This window comes from Benincasa hispida, chromosome 12 (genome assembly GCF_027475165.1).
Source record: "Benincasa hispida cultivar pf3 chromosome 12, pf3_genome.v1.1, whole genome shotgun sequence".
Lineage (NCBI taxonomy): Eukaryota > Viridiplantae > Streptophyta > Magnoliopsida > Cucurbitales > Cucurbitaceae > Benincasa > Benincasa hispida.
The window spans coordinates 46,270,201-46,285,303 of NC_143489.1; the positions used below are offsets into that span (position 1 = coordinate 46,270,201).

The following is a 15,103-nucleotide window of genomic DNA, read 5'->3' on the forward strand; positions in this document are numbered from 1 at the left end:
ATATCTCTAAATATAATATTAGCTCTTTTTTAGTACTAACCGTGAGTATAGAATTACAAGAATTTTCTTCCTAGGCCTGGTTATATATGGCCTGTATCTCATTCTCTAAATATAAAGCAAAGGGTTTCTCTTCCCATCTCTATGTCATCTCTTTCTTTATGGCTTTTCTTTAATTGTTTGAAAATATTAATATAGACAATCGCAATATCTTTGTCTACATAGAGTTTTACAATTATTTATGAGCAAAATTTAAAGCACTATTGTTTTAAAAAATATATATTAAACCATAAATATTTTACTGCAATGGATTGATTAGAAAGGAAAAGGACGAACTTTCTCACAATCGATAGTCATAATGACAAATAGGCTCGGCAAAACCGCCGCTCGGCGAGCCGAAGGCTCATACCATTCAAATAATTCTTCCAAGAGAGACTGTTCCGACTTTAGTGTTAAGAACATAAAAAGGGAAAAAGAGAAAACACAGTAGACACATCTGAATTTCATCTTCTTCGTTTAAGCTTCAATGTCACTCCTCAATCAACTCTTTAACAGAGGTGTCTTTGCCGGAAAATGGTCAGCTTCCGATTCTTCTAACTCTAAACCCTCTCACTATTTCATTGACTATTGTTGAATTTTGGGTTCGATCCTCAGCACTACTTTGAATTCTTCTGGAATTGTTATCTTTCTATTGGATTTGTTGTTCGTAGGATCTCTTTTTGTTTCGTTAACTTTACGCACAAACCGAATTTGGCTTGTGATCAGTACTAATCTTTGTTCGCTCAAACTTTGACAAATTAATATATAGAACTATTTTCTAGTTTTTCTACAATTTCGGCAATTGAATTTTGATTTATGGCCTTTTTCCGTTATCATCTTTTAATTAGACTGGGTTATTCTGATTTAACAAAATTTTATGTCGAAATCTCTAATCACACAACTTGTTTGCGTCTTTTGGACAATATTTATGTACTGGTAAGCTGATAGCATCCCTTGCATTTTTCTGGGAGTGATAAGTGTCATATAAATTGGGTGTTTTTGTAGCAAAACTTGCTTGAGCTTGGCAATCTCGCGGATCAAGTTGCTGCAGAATAAGAGGGATCTGCAACTGAAGCATATGCGCAAGGAGATCGCACAATTCTTGCAGACAGGGCAGGAACCAATAGCTCGAATTCGGGTACCCTTTCAAATTTTGGTGTCAATACATTAATGTCTATCAGTTCAAATGTTTTTTTTTTTTTTACTATCTAGTAAATAATACGTGTTATCTGTTTGGGCAGGTGGAGCATGTAATACGGGAACAAAACGTATGGGCTGCATATGAAATTCTAGAGTTGTTTTGTGAATTTGTTCTTGCTCGTGTCCCGATCATTGAAAGCCAGAGGTAAGCTATAGCTACCAAAGTTCTTCTGTTAAACATCATGGCTTCTTCGAGTTTCTGTTGATATGTTGGCTCTAGCGAACTCAAATCAAACACACAACACCACCACTGCAATCCACATTCAACACATACCGATTATGAGGTTTGAACTTACTACCTGGGAGTTACTGAATTTTAGCCAACTGAACTAGTCAACAAGCTATAAATCCTTTCGGAGTCGGTTCCGATGAACTGGAAACTCAAGATTTCTAGGATCCTACTTTTCAACCCTTGATGCAATGCATGTCTGATGGGTTATTTATGTTTGGAATTTAGATCCTTAAATCAGTCATGGAAGCTCTTGGTTGATTGGTTCATATGCATCAATTATCTGTTTTTCTATCCCATTAGAAGTTAATTAACCATGAAATTAACTTCTAACTAATATGTGCTTGTTGCCATTTTGAGCTATTTGCCAATTACCATCTCTAAGGTTGATGGTTTGATATTCCACCCTTGCAATTGTTGAACTCAATGAATATGCGGTTATGGAGCTTACTTGCATTCCTAGCCATAGCCATCTTTGTTTCTGTTGAACCCGAATGTCAATTGATGTGCCCTCTACATTTTGTGGTGTATCTTTGGGCTGAAATTATGTTGTGGAATATGGGATCATATATTCATTATCCCATCCATATTCTCAAATCTCAGTTCGTAGTCATCACATCAGTTATACACTTTTTATTTTACCAACTTTTTGTAATCATACAATTGTATGAAATCCATAATGCTTCTTCAATGCTTGTGTCTTGAAAAAGTTGTTATTTGCAAAGTTATTTCACTAACACTATCCTAAGCTACAAGAAGAGAAACTGGGTACAATTATCTGTCAATAAAAAAACCTAGTGATTAGTGTCGTGTCTACATAACTTTCAATGGTGGTATGTATTTGTGAGTTCTCTTGGATAGTAATTGATGTACATATTAAATTATCTTTTCTTCCCTTTCTATTCTGACAGATGTAACCGAATTCCAGTTACAATAGATAGTGCATTTATATTTTTGTATCGTTCCAATTTTATCAATGACCCCGAAGGGACAAGAGTATATTTATGTTTAAATGCCTGCCAATGGCGGATGCAAGATTTAAAGGAGCTTTGTAGTCTCTAGCATAGATTTTAAGATTAGCATTTCAATGTTAACTTTTCTGTTCATCTTCTTGGTTCGTAATGCGTGTGTGATTTTTGTTATTTGCTTTAGTACTGGGTAGCCTTGTGTTAGGTACTTGACCTTAGAGAACATATCCGAAAAGCCAGCTTTGAGGTGGGGGAGCCAAGCCACTTAACTATCACATTGGTCATCCCATTCTAACCGATGTGGGACAAAGGTAACCCATATTACCTTGGTTCCTAACAATATCCCATCCTCGGAAAGCCGACATCCCAAGACTAGATTGATGGTACTTCACTTGGAAACACCCGGTCAGAACCCTCCGCCAGTGCTCCTCTCGGGAATGTCAACAATCAGTTCTGATACCTTTGTTAGGTACTTAAGCACCTTAGAGAACCACACCCCAAAAACCAGCTATTGAGATGGGAGAGCCAAGCCACTAAAGTACCACATTGGTCATCCCATTCTAAATGATGTGGGACAAAAGTAGCCCATACTACATTGGTTCTTAACACCTTGTCACATCTTTCAAAAAAATGGTCAGGCTAATCTCTTGTGCAGTCTTCATTTCTTTTTCGATTCTAACACGGACCAAGGTTGATCTTAAGCTCAATCTAGAAAGTTGGGTCCAAGGGAGGATATAATGTGGCATTAGAAGACTTAGGTTAAGTGGGTTACGGAAGGAGACGTGGACATGACTTTGTTTTAGAAGATTGCTTGAGGTAGAAGGACGAAGAGCTTAATTGTCTATTTAAGGATGATGGAAATGTGGTAAAGCATGAAAGTGAGATTGAGGAGGAGATGATTTCTTTTTTCTAGAATCTCTAAATTACCATGCCCTTTTCCATACCATTTGTGGATGGGTTTGATTGGAAGCTATTTCCAACATTGAAAGAAAGGAGTTTGAAGCTCATTTTACTCTCCACGAAATTCGCAGTGTGGTTTTCAATTTTGACATGAACAAGTTCCTTTGGTTATCATGATGACTATATAGTAGCTAGATGATGCGTTATTTTATGATGTGGAATTATGGATGATATGCGATGATGAAAATGTGTTGAGCACTCAAGTTTTCTCAATGGAATCCAAGTGTAAACCCCATTGAGTTCCTGATACGTCCAGGGTCGAACTCACGGACTTGGAAAAACAGTTTGCGGTGGTAATTTTTAGGAAAATTTTGCGGTAACCAAATAAATCAATAGTTGTTGAGGTTGTTGTTTGCGGTAATGAAAATAAAAAAATGCGGCGGAGTTCGAAAAGAGTTGATAAACAGAAGATACGATGAGTATGCGGTGAACAGGTTGAGAAAAGTTTTGGCTAACACTTCCTAGGATGCATTCATGCTATGCGATCAGGCAACATACATACAACAGTAAACCACCTCTCGGTGCGAATGCTACGGCTTCTAAGGCTAGAATACATGCGATATATGCAATAAGTCTATAGGACTTACACATAAGCCTCTATTCTTATTTATGCGATGACAACATGACACACACACAAATAAGGCGACCATATAATATCATTCCTATCTCTAGGATGCATGCGATGCAGATTGGCAAACAAAGCTTATCTCTAAGTCCCTATCTCTTGTTTATGTAGTTCTAATCTTGCTCTCTCGAGTCCAGATTCTAACCTAGCTCTCTCGAGTCTTAGGTTCTTTCTTTAGACTCTCTCTCGAGTAGCTCTAAAGGGATATTTGGCACAGCATAACACAAGATAATCGCAAGCAGTGAACTTCCTAGGTCATGTTAGCTTAGTTCTTCTTAACCTATTCGACTATTTTAGCTACTCATGCTTACTAAGAGAGTGAAACAGATGTAGAATAAAAACTTCCATTGTATAAATATGAAGATGAAGTACAAAACAACAATGCAAGAATAGAATAAAGAGCCTGGTAGCAATCTCTTGCTTCCTAGACTTTTACACTGTCTTTCTACTCGTGCTCAGAAGATAATCTCGCTCTCCCGAGAGTCGTCCCGCTCTCTGCTTCTACGCCTCAGGGTTCTCTCTCGAGTTGCCCTGAACGATCTCCGGCGTCTCTACTCTTCTCTTGCTCCACCTTAAAATAATAAGGAAAATTATGGACAAAGACGAGCTGAGCTCTTAAATTCGTGAATAGGTGAACCCCATTTCTGAAGGATGCCTTTGGTATTTATAGAACTTCCAGGGTGAAAGGCGGCTTCTCTCTCATGATTGAACAGATGGGACGGCTTTAATTCCCTGACTGATGCGCCGAATATTTATCACCGAAAAGCTGAATGTACTTGTTATCGTTAGCGGCTGTCAACTTAATTCGGATTCGACTGTCATCAGCTTTCTGTCCCATTATGGTTAATTATGCCTTTTACTCAGATGCGCCCACCATGTTGCACCGACCAAGTTGCGGCAATCCTTCTTGAGCAGATGTTTGCGAACACAATCACCGCAAAGGCTTGCGGTAATGCTGCGCTCGACCAATGATTTCCTATGATCGCAATTTCCGCCTTGCGTCAACGCATATTCTGCATAAAACTACAAAATCAACTGTTCCTATGCGATGAACGCATGCGACCACAATATTATGAATTTGATGCTTTTTGGACGCAATTTAACATGTTTTATCAATGCAAGCCAGCATTGTTTAAGAACTTAGCACTATGATAACGTGCATTTCTGCCCGTTATCACTAGACAATTAAGAGGAACTAAAGGAGGATATTTTGGCAATTTGAGTTTCATGGGAGGGGAATCATTAATTGTGCTATGAACTAGAATTATGTGTGCCTGATTCCAAAAAAAGGGCCAACAAATTAAATCCAGACCATAAGCCTTGGACTAGTATGTAGAAGATAATTGCTAAAACATTGTTCGATAGGCTCAAGAAGGCTCTCCATGATACTATTCCAGCTCCAAGAGAGCCTTTATTGCTGGTAGGAAAATCTTGGATGAGTGTTGAATGCGATTGAGGTGATGGAGGAATTATGGGAAGAGAGAAAGTAGTGCTCTTGAACATTGATTTTGAGAAAACCTATGATTATGTGATTATGTGATTGAGACTTTTTAGATAAGGTTCTCTGAAAAAAAATGGGTTTTGGTTATTAGTGGAGTGCTTGGATTTGGAATTGTTTAAGATTGCCTAACTCTTCCATTTTCATCCATGGGAGGCCGTGGTAAGATTCTTGTGTCTAAGGCCTAAGACAAGGAGATCCACTCTCACTGTTTTTGTTTAGCATAGTAGTGGATGTAATGAGTAGGATGGTGTCAACGGGTGTTGATAAGGGTTTAGTTGAGGGCTTTAGAGTGACAAATGAGAGTATTCATTTGTTGCATCTCCAATTTGCTTATGATACTCCATTTTTGTGAAGTAAGGAGAGCTCGTTTGTTGATCTTAATGGTTTCTTGTCTTTCTTTGAAGCTATCTTCGGCGTAAAGATAAATAAATGGAAAAGTATGATTACTGGTTTAAATTATGATCCCTGTAAAGTTACCTCTTGGGCTTTTCCGGTGGGTTGTGAGGTTAGCCAGATCCCTTGTTCATATTTGGGGCTTCCCATAGGAGGCAATCCTAGAATTGTGTCATTTTGAAACCCTGCAGTGTAAAAAGTCCAAAGGAGGCTGTCATTATTTATTTATTTATTTATTTGGGGGGGGTAAGAAACAACACATTCTTTAATCAAAGAAGGATGGGGAGATGAGATTTCCCGCCACATTGACGGTTACAAAAAAGAAGCTCTGAGTTAGGCAATAATTACAAAATATTTTGAAGTAAAGAACCAAGTAGAAGCAAAAAGTGTGACTAAATCCCAAAAAGTATCCCTTTTAGTTTATTGACCACGAAAAATTCTCACATTTCTTTCCAATTAAAGTCTCCAAAGAAGGGTATAAATACTGTTGGACCAAAGGATATTTACCTGAGTCGTATGCTAAAGGCTGTTAATAAGCTGAAAAAGGGCCTCTGATGCTTTATTGGGCCAACATCAACTCAAATTGAACAAATTAAACAACCTTTCCTAGCAAGCACCGCAAAAGGGGCAAGAGAAGAACAGATACGTCAAAGATTCTTCATTTCTTCTACAAAGAATACACCAATTGTGGGAAAGGGCATAGTTTCGAAGAATTGTTTGGATTCCATAGAAAGTATTATTATTTTTTCGTTTTTGAAATGGAAACAACACTTTTCACTGATGAAATGAAAAGCAACTAGTGTTCGAATTATAATGAGCATAAGCATAGAAAAATAGGAGCTGAGGGGATTAGCAGGTGCACTCAGATATCTTAATTGGGTTAATACATCCATAGCACCTTCATCATATCTCAATACAAGATAGAACTTATAAAGGTAAAATACAAAACGACATAACGACATAATGACATAAATAATAAAGTACATAATTAATTCGCAAAAATGAAAGCATTCCAACTTAAACATATATCCTGAATGGAGTAATCATCATAGGCTTTGGATTGGAAACTCCATGTTGAGGCTAAGAGACGAGCCGAAACAGAACAATCTAACCAATATGTAGGTTTGTCATTAAAAACCCTCTGATTTCATTCAAACCATATTTTTGAAAGCAAGGCTTTGATAGCATTTGACCACAACAATTGGGCTTTAGGAGACAAAAGAGGAAGATTTGAACTATGTTTTCCCAAACTGAGTTGCCGAAAACCCAATGTAGATTAAAGAATGCAAATAATTTCTGCCAACAGAAGCTAGAGAAAGAACAATCAAAGAGGAAATGTTGTAAGTCCTCACCATTTGCCATACTTAAGGGGCAGTTAGTAGGAGAAAGATAATGTGCCCAAGTTTTTGTTGCAATGTGGCCGAGCAGTTGAGATTACCAAACACCAATATCCAAACAAGAATATGTAAGGTACCTAGATAAGAATATATCAAGATGGTATTAGTAAGGGATTTAAGGGTAATTAGATAGGAAGTTTAGTTAAAGCATCTTGCTATAAATAGGAGGGTGAGTGAATGATGGTAGGCAAGAGTTGGAGTGGTTTAGGGCTTGAGTTAGAATACTCTAGAGGAAGGTTTCAAGTGCTTTGAACTTGGTTTATCTTGTATTTCTTCATCTTTTTATTTTAATATATTTAGATCTTAATCTTGTTAAGTGGTATCCTAACATCTTCCTCTTCTGAGTGAGAATGCTGAAATACACCAACAGGGGAAGGAGATTGAGTAGGTTGAGGAGTGATGGGATACTTTTTAAAAGCCATGTCACTGGAATTATCCTTTTGCAGCTCCATGACTCTTGAGCTTTCCCCTTGGAAATTATAATTTTGATTTATGATAGGATTTAAAAATGTTGGCATTGTTTCAAAGATTAATTCTGGTTATTGAGGCTGCTTTAATAATGTAGGTGCCAGCTCTTTAAGCTTTTCGTTGCCCGAGCTTTCTTTTTCTCTTTCCAAGGTAAAATTACCTTCGAAATTTCCTTCAAAACATCAATCATTTCTCCCAAAGTATCCACCGAAAACCCTTCATCTGTCATAGCCTCTTTAATGTGTATTATATCCAAAGCATTTGAAAAATTTTCTCCCATAAAACTTCTTTTATTGGGGAGGTAGCTACTTTGGGAAATCAAAGGGTCTTTGCTTTCAAAATGGATAGAAAATTTCCCCAAGGAGTGAATCTTCAATGGTTAAATAAGCTGGAATGAATCCACATACATTCTTTTCAATCTTAATGACTGCTGAAGAACACTCTAAACAATTCAGAGTTTGCGATGAGATTTTCACGAAACCTCCCAATTGATGGCCGATAGCTTAGAAAACATAGTTCTTCCAAAAAAGTAGGGGTAGATTCTTAATAGAAATTCAACCTCCATAACATTTGATAAAACTTGGAAGAGAATGTTGCTATTTTGACCAATGTTCAATCTTCAGGTGTAATCTTCCATATTCACTCCATTTACCATCTAATAGCTCAGGATTGGTCTCCCTGTTATTCTTAATCAAGGCTTTATGAACAAAAAATGGATTAATCGAGATAGATGCTTGGAAAAAATCTTCAAGAGTAGTCTTAAATTCTTAATAGCAGGCCAAAGAATAAAACTCCATTAATCTTGTCACTAACAATGAACTGAAGTTTAAATCTAATATTTCCCTTCTTGATCCAAAAGGAATAGGACTGTTTTACCTTAGAAATTTCAAGCTTTGTCTGAATTTTGGTGTCTTCCTTTGATTTAACTACTTCAGCTTAAGATCTTGAGAAAGACTTGTCCTGCATTGTATAGTCTCTATCTTCAAAGTTGATGTCGGCTTGGAATTGGTTACTCTGAAGCTTCAAACATTCACTAATCATTGTACCAAAGGACTGCCAACCTTGTTTATTCAAACTGGCTGGAATGTGAATATTTTTTCTTCCTCCTGAAGAAGGCCAAAACGCTACTTCCACGGACCACCCTACCTTAGAGCAAAATTTTGCAAGATGCATGACTCCTTGCTCCACTTTAGTCTTTTTAGAGAAGAAAACATGAAGTTGATCTCTTGAAAGATCATGTAAACCCCCTTCTAACCATTGCATCGCTTGTTAAGTGAGGGTAGCTTTCTGATTTCTTTTCAAGTCTTCCACAGAAAAGCCAAAATCTTCATGCCAGACGCAAAAATGATGAGTGTCGATGTTGCAACTATTGATCTCCATAGTAAGTAGAATGAAGTCTGAAGAGGAGAAGAATGGAGAATGGCGGAAAGATGAAGAAGGAAGTGACCGGAATGGGTAGAGAGGTCAGGAGAGATGGCTGACGTTAGTGGTGAAGGGGAGAGAGGCGAGACGAGAGAGCATACCTTTTTCTCGTCTACTTGAACTCACTTTTTTCTATAGCAAGTATTCAGTCTCTCTCCATAGAAAAGATCCATAGGAAGACCTTAACCTTCTTAGGGCATAGAGCTTCCCATAGAAGATAAGATTTTCATTTTTCCAAAGCTGCTTGTTTCACAATGAGCTTGGGAGAAAATGACACAACTGAAAAAGAACCACCCGATTCCAATGTTCACAACTTCATGTCATCCCTGTTATTCAACGTGAAGGCTTGAAGCTTATTCAAAAGAGCTCCCAATCTCACACACAAAGAGAACTATTGAGTTACTGACAACTACAATTCTGAATAACTGAGTAAAATCAAGATAGAGGGTTGAATTAATTGCTAAGCCATTTGTCCTTCCAAAAACGGGTTTTATGCCCATGATCCATTTTAACTTTGTACCACTCAAATAGGAGAATATTCTTCATAATTTGAAACCAGGGGCCTTGAAATGATTGAGAGCCTTCCACAGAAGGCCATAATTAATTCTCAATCCACTTATATTTAGAGGCAATCACTTGTTTTGTCTCCACAAAGTTTCTTTGGAGGCAATCACTTGTCTCCATAAAAGGCTCTCATTTTGGAAAAGGTTTTTCTTCTCTCTCTCTGTTTTATCTTTTACTTTTTCCTTCTTCTTCTAAGGGAGGGAGGCTCACTTTGGTCCAACTGGTGTTGAGTGGGATCCCCATTTATTTCCTTTCCATGTCTAGAATCCCAACATCTATCTGTAATAATCTATGAGGAATTTATTATGGAAAGGAATTGAGGAGGGTGGTGGATCTCAATCTTGATAGGTGGGAGGTTGTGTTGAAACCAGTGGAGGCTAGAGGTTTGGCATTGACAACCTAAGAATCTAAGATTACAAAAATGGCTCTGTTGACTAAATAGTTGTGGCGATTCTCTAAGGAATCTCATGCGCTGGGGTATAGAAACACCGTGAGTTGGTATGGGGGTGCACTCTTTTGAATGGGCCCAAGGTGGTGGGTTGAAAGGTTCTAATAAAAATCTCTGGACTACTATTGCCTTGGGTTTTCCAAGTGGTGGGTCAAATGTTCTGATGCGGAGGTTTTGATACCTATTTTTGGGAGGATTGGTTAGTGGGAGTCAAGCCTTGTGGTTAATTTCACATCTTCATAATTTCTCTAAGAAGAGGTTGCATTCAGTTGCCTCTATTTTTGTCTCCTGAGTTGTCTCCCTCTATCGATTTGGATCTTTGTTGTCCTTTGAATTATTGTGTGTCTTTGGAGGTGCTGGGAATTCTTTCTCCTAATTCTGTTCTAGGTAGAAGTGATTTGGGCATTTGAGACCCTAATTCTTCTAAGGGTTTTTTTTTTTCTCGTTCGTTTTTCATCCTTTGTTACCCTTTACCCATTCAGGGACCTTAGCTTTTGAGACATTACATATCATGTAGTTTGTCAGTAGATTCTGTACTCGATACAAAGTCTATTGTTGTCACATCTCATCCTAGGCTTAGGGTAGTTTGGGATGGGGCATGACAGTTTTCTCCTGTATGTGGAAGGTTAAAGTTCCTAAGAAAGTGATTTTTTTTCTTTCTTTCTGTCAAGTTGTACATGGTAGAGTAAACACCTACGATTTTCTTACTTTGTGCTTTTTATCTGTCCGTAGTTAACTACTAAATTTACCATAACAGAGAATGTCCAGTTGAACTGCGAGAGGCTATTGCAAGCATAATATTTGCTGCTCCTAGATGTTCTGATCTTCCAGATTTACTTCAGCTGAAGAATTTGTTTGCAGTGAAATATGGGAAAGAATTTGTCTTTGCTATTTCTGAGCTTCGTCCTGATTCTGGCGTTAATCGATCAGTTGAGTGCATCTCAAATTTAATCATGAGCAGTACTATCTTGTTTTTTCAGAATAAAAAGGATATCATTTGTTCACTTCTTTGTTTTCATTTCAGATTATTGAAAAGCTTTCCGTGAGTGCTCCTCCTGGAGAACTAAAGCTCAAGGTCATGAAGGAGATTGCACAAGAACACGGACTCAACTGGGATTCTTCCAGCACTGCATCTGAATTTAGTAAAACTCACGAAGACCTGCTGGTATGATTGCATACTTGGATTTTACTTGTTCCTGAAAACTCTCTGATTTTTATGTTGATTGATCTGAACATTGACAAAGAACCTTGTTGATCACTTTAAGCACAACCCTATAGTTGATATTCGATTCATAATACTGTAGTGGAGTTATAAATGGTTTATGTTCTTGCTTCTGGATACACTTTGTGCTATTCTACTGACTGCAGACTTCTCCATCCTTCTCATTACATCTTGGCTTGATTTTCTAACCGTTGTTCCCAAAAGTCTGAAATGGACCGAGATTTAAACTACAGAATTGAATTGGAAAATGCTTGTATCTGAATGAAAATGGTTATGAAATTCTAGGAATGAAAATGCTTGGCTCTTCCTTTTCCAGGGGTCCCCTCCATATTTGGTGACCAAAATTCTGTTGCCCTCCACCCCTATTCCTATCAATAACTGTAGAACCCTAACAAATTGCCAACATACAGAAACAGTATTCAGTAAGACTAACAGGCTAACCAACTCATTTACTATACTAGATTACAACTTCAGATTAAGATTCTTGTTCCCTCTGCTGAAAATGATATCATTTTTGCATTAAAACTTCATTTTTTATGAAACTGAAATGGAATCACTTTTAAGCCTACAGTTGACTCATTTGTCAAGTTTAACCCTAAAATTATATTTCATCAGAACTTATTTTAAAATCTTAAAATCTAACAATTGAATAAATTGTACTTTAATACCCACATGTTAAAAGTTTACATTTCTAGGATATTTTTGGCTTGCTATTAGCACTCATGGGTTGTAATTAAACAAATCTATTTTTGTGAGAAGTGAGATCTAAATCTTCTGCTAATGTTAGGATACTTTTAGCATGATCTGATATTTTAATGTGGAGTTTGAGCCAATTTTTTAAAAAACTTATTTAATCTGTTTTTAAGTTTTGATATTTTATAGTATAGTTGGTGCACTGTTTGGTCTTGAGTTTTTAGATGGTTAAATTATACTAGATTATATATTCTCCATTTGGTAATCATTTGGTTTTTTATTATTGGTTTTTGAAAATTAAGCTTATAAATATCACTTCCATCTATTGGTTTCTACTTTCGTGGTCTACATCTTAGGAGTGTTTTCAAAATCAATGCCAAATTTTGAAAACTAAAAAAAGATTTCAAAAAGTAGTGTTTGTTTTCGAAAATTGTATAAGAACTCAAATGTTTCTATAGGGGAAGTATGAAAACTATTAGTAAAAAATTGTGAGAAAACAAGCACAAATTTCAAAAACTAAAAACTAATACAAAAAATTTGATAATCATTTTGTTTTTGGTTTTTGAAAATTAAGTGTATTCTCTCATTTTCTTATAATGGTTTGCTTCTTTCGAAGTTGAATTCTTAGCCAAATTCCAAAAACAAAAACAAGTTCTAAAAAACTAATTTTTTTAGTTTTCAAAATTTGACTTGATTTTTGAAAACAATGGTAAAAAGTCGATAGCAAGGCAAGAAATTTAGATGTAAAATGGGTGTTTATAGGTTTAATTTTCAAAAAGTAAAAAAAAAAAAAAAACCAAATGGTTACTAAACAAGGCCAAAATGATTAACAAATGGGACCTTATTGATTGGTGTGTCAGTAGTTGATTTATTTAGTTTTGATGAGGTAACATTCACATCTTATTTGATTTGAAGTTTAAATGGATAAAACTGAAAGTTGAATGTTAGAACTGACAAGATGAGCGAAGTAGAAGGGTAAAAAGTGATTTTTTTTGACATAAAGGAACTGTGGATAAATTCCCTCAAGTTTGAGCTTGTTAATTTTCTCTCAGGGAACTTCTAGTTCATTGGCCTGCCAATTAAGAGAGAGGAACAGTGGATGTTTTTATGAAAATTGAAGGAAGGAGATTCTCCCCCTCTTTTGAGCTTGTAAATTTATGGGCTTATCTTTGTCTCTCACATGGAGTTATTATGTGATTGCTACAAGCACTGATGTTAGTTTGTTGTTTTAGTTAACTTATTCTGTTTTCAATTGTCGTCTATTCTGTGGTCTTTTTTATGCAGGGCGGACCCAAGGTAGTACAAGGAGCAGCCGCCTCACAAACTCCTCAACACAGCTCTTCGAATCCTTCCATTCCTTATGAGGCAGCACATCCCGCTGCGTCTCCCATGGGAAAGCAAGAACCCGAACGCCACCATACATTTAGCCCAATTAGCAATATTACAAGCGAAATCAAAGCAGGACATAAACAGTTTGATGTCAAACCAGAAGTTGCTGCTAAATTAGATACAAGACCACCTCCATCAGATGTATTAGAGAAAGCCAAAGCTGCCATTGCTTCAGCTGAGCGTGCCACTGCAGCAGCCCGAGTAGCTGCTGAGCTAGCAAATGTCAAACTTGGAGCAATGAAGTTTGAAGGAGGACAAACTTCGGAGTGCTGAAGACAAAAAGAAAGGTAATTTATACATTTGTTTGATACCGGACTTGTGCATAAAGTCTGTTTGAACTTAGTCGAGTCTTTTAAAAGCTTGAAGAGTGACGAGTCAATCCACAAGTGGAAACCAAATTCATGTAATTAATATAGTTTCAAGTAAAATATATTTGTAAAATACTGAAGTTCTTATTTCACAAAACCTCACGTATGGTGATGTTGGTCAAGTTCTAATGGTGCAGCAGTTTGATGTAGATGCCACATTAGAAGAAAACCAAGCTTGCTCTAAAATATGAGCAATGTTCTTCCTTCACATATGAGCATCCATGCTTCCTTTGCTTCTGTATAGTAAATGTTCGTGTTTTTCATTTTATAAATGTTTTAAAAAAGGTACCATGATTTATGAGATTTGAGGTAATTGTCTATTTAATCTTCAAATTCTCAAATGAGAATTTTCCAATAAAAATCCTCTTAGACTCATATCTATTTCATAAATGTCATTAAATTTGAAAATCGTCATTTAAGGTTGTTAGAGATAAAAATCCTCTTAATTTTGTTTGTATATTGAGGTATCTATTAGAAGTTAGATATTTAAATATCATTCTCTATATAAATTAATCAGTATATTGCATATATTTTCTGATTAAATATGTACTGTATTTTACAGGTAATGACGGTCATTTCAACGAAAGGGATAATTGCATCGATTACAATGTTGCATGTAGGCACAATCGAAAAGACGTTCAAAATCCACAAATGAAATGTAGTAGAGACAATTGTAGTAAATAAGTTTTTGTTAAGTGCGCTAGAACTCAAACATATATTTTCGATATTCTATACTTTCAATGAGTAACATAAATGAAGATGTACATAAAATGTGAATAGTAGATGATAGAAAATAAATATAACTCAAAGATTGCACCAATAAGTTTTCACAACTATAAAAGGTAATATATTTCATATATACCTCCTTGCAAAATAGGATAACAACCCATTGAAAGTATCATATATAACTTCTACTAAACTATTTATATCTACCCTTATATACAGTATACTAACATATGCTAGATTTTACTATGTATGTATAGCTGCATGTTTCTTATATATGGTATTCTAACTTATATCAGATAAATCTATATTTTATACATATAAACTCTAGTATATATAGAATAAACCCAAGTAGATTATATTTCAAACCAAATAAATTATGTAGAATAAACAACCAACAATGAAAACCCTAAATTGCTCGTCAATGGTAGAAGAGGAACAATTCAATTAAAAGAAAGGAGAAAGAATGTATTATACAACAACGAAGGGGATCCCAC

At 36.1% G+C, this 15,103-nt stretch overlaps 1 protein-coding gene across 1 annotated transcript; it reads left to right on the forward strand.

Annotated features, from left to right (window-relative positions):
• Window positions 1-113: 113 nt before the first annotated feature.
• LOC120067902 (Regulator of Vps4 activity in the MVB pathway protein) lies at window positions 114-14,703 on the forward strand. The gene is made up of 7 exons (XM_039019524.2): window positions 114-573; window positions 1,042-1,174; window positions 1,278-1,381; window positions 10,969-11,140; window positions 11,236-11,376; window positions 13,411-13,802; window positions 14,446-14,703. Exons 1-6 carry the CDS (start codon window positions 524-526, stop codon window positions 13,786-13,788), a joined length of 978 nt encoding a protein of 325 aa, XP_038875452.2. The 5' UTR covers window positions 114-523; the 3' UTR covers window positions 13,789-13,802; window positions 14,446-14,703.
• The last annotated feature ends 400 nt before the right edge of the window (window positions 14,704-15,103 follow it).

Bases quoted from the DNA above. Each gene is read 5' to 3' on its own strand.
- LOC120067902 (XM_039019524.2), top strand. From the start codon at position 524: ATGTCACTCCTCAATCAACTCTTTAACAGAGGTGTCTTTGCCGGAAAA. The intron at 11,141-11,235 runs GTTGAGTGCATC...TTTTCATTTCAG, and splicing joins ATTCTGGCGTTAATCGATCA to ATTATTGAAAAGCTTTCCGT. The intron at 11,377-13,410 runs GTATGATTGCAT...TTTTTTATGCAG, and splicing joins AAACTCACGAAGACCTGCTG to GGCGGACCCAAGGTAGTACA.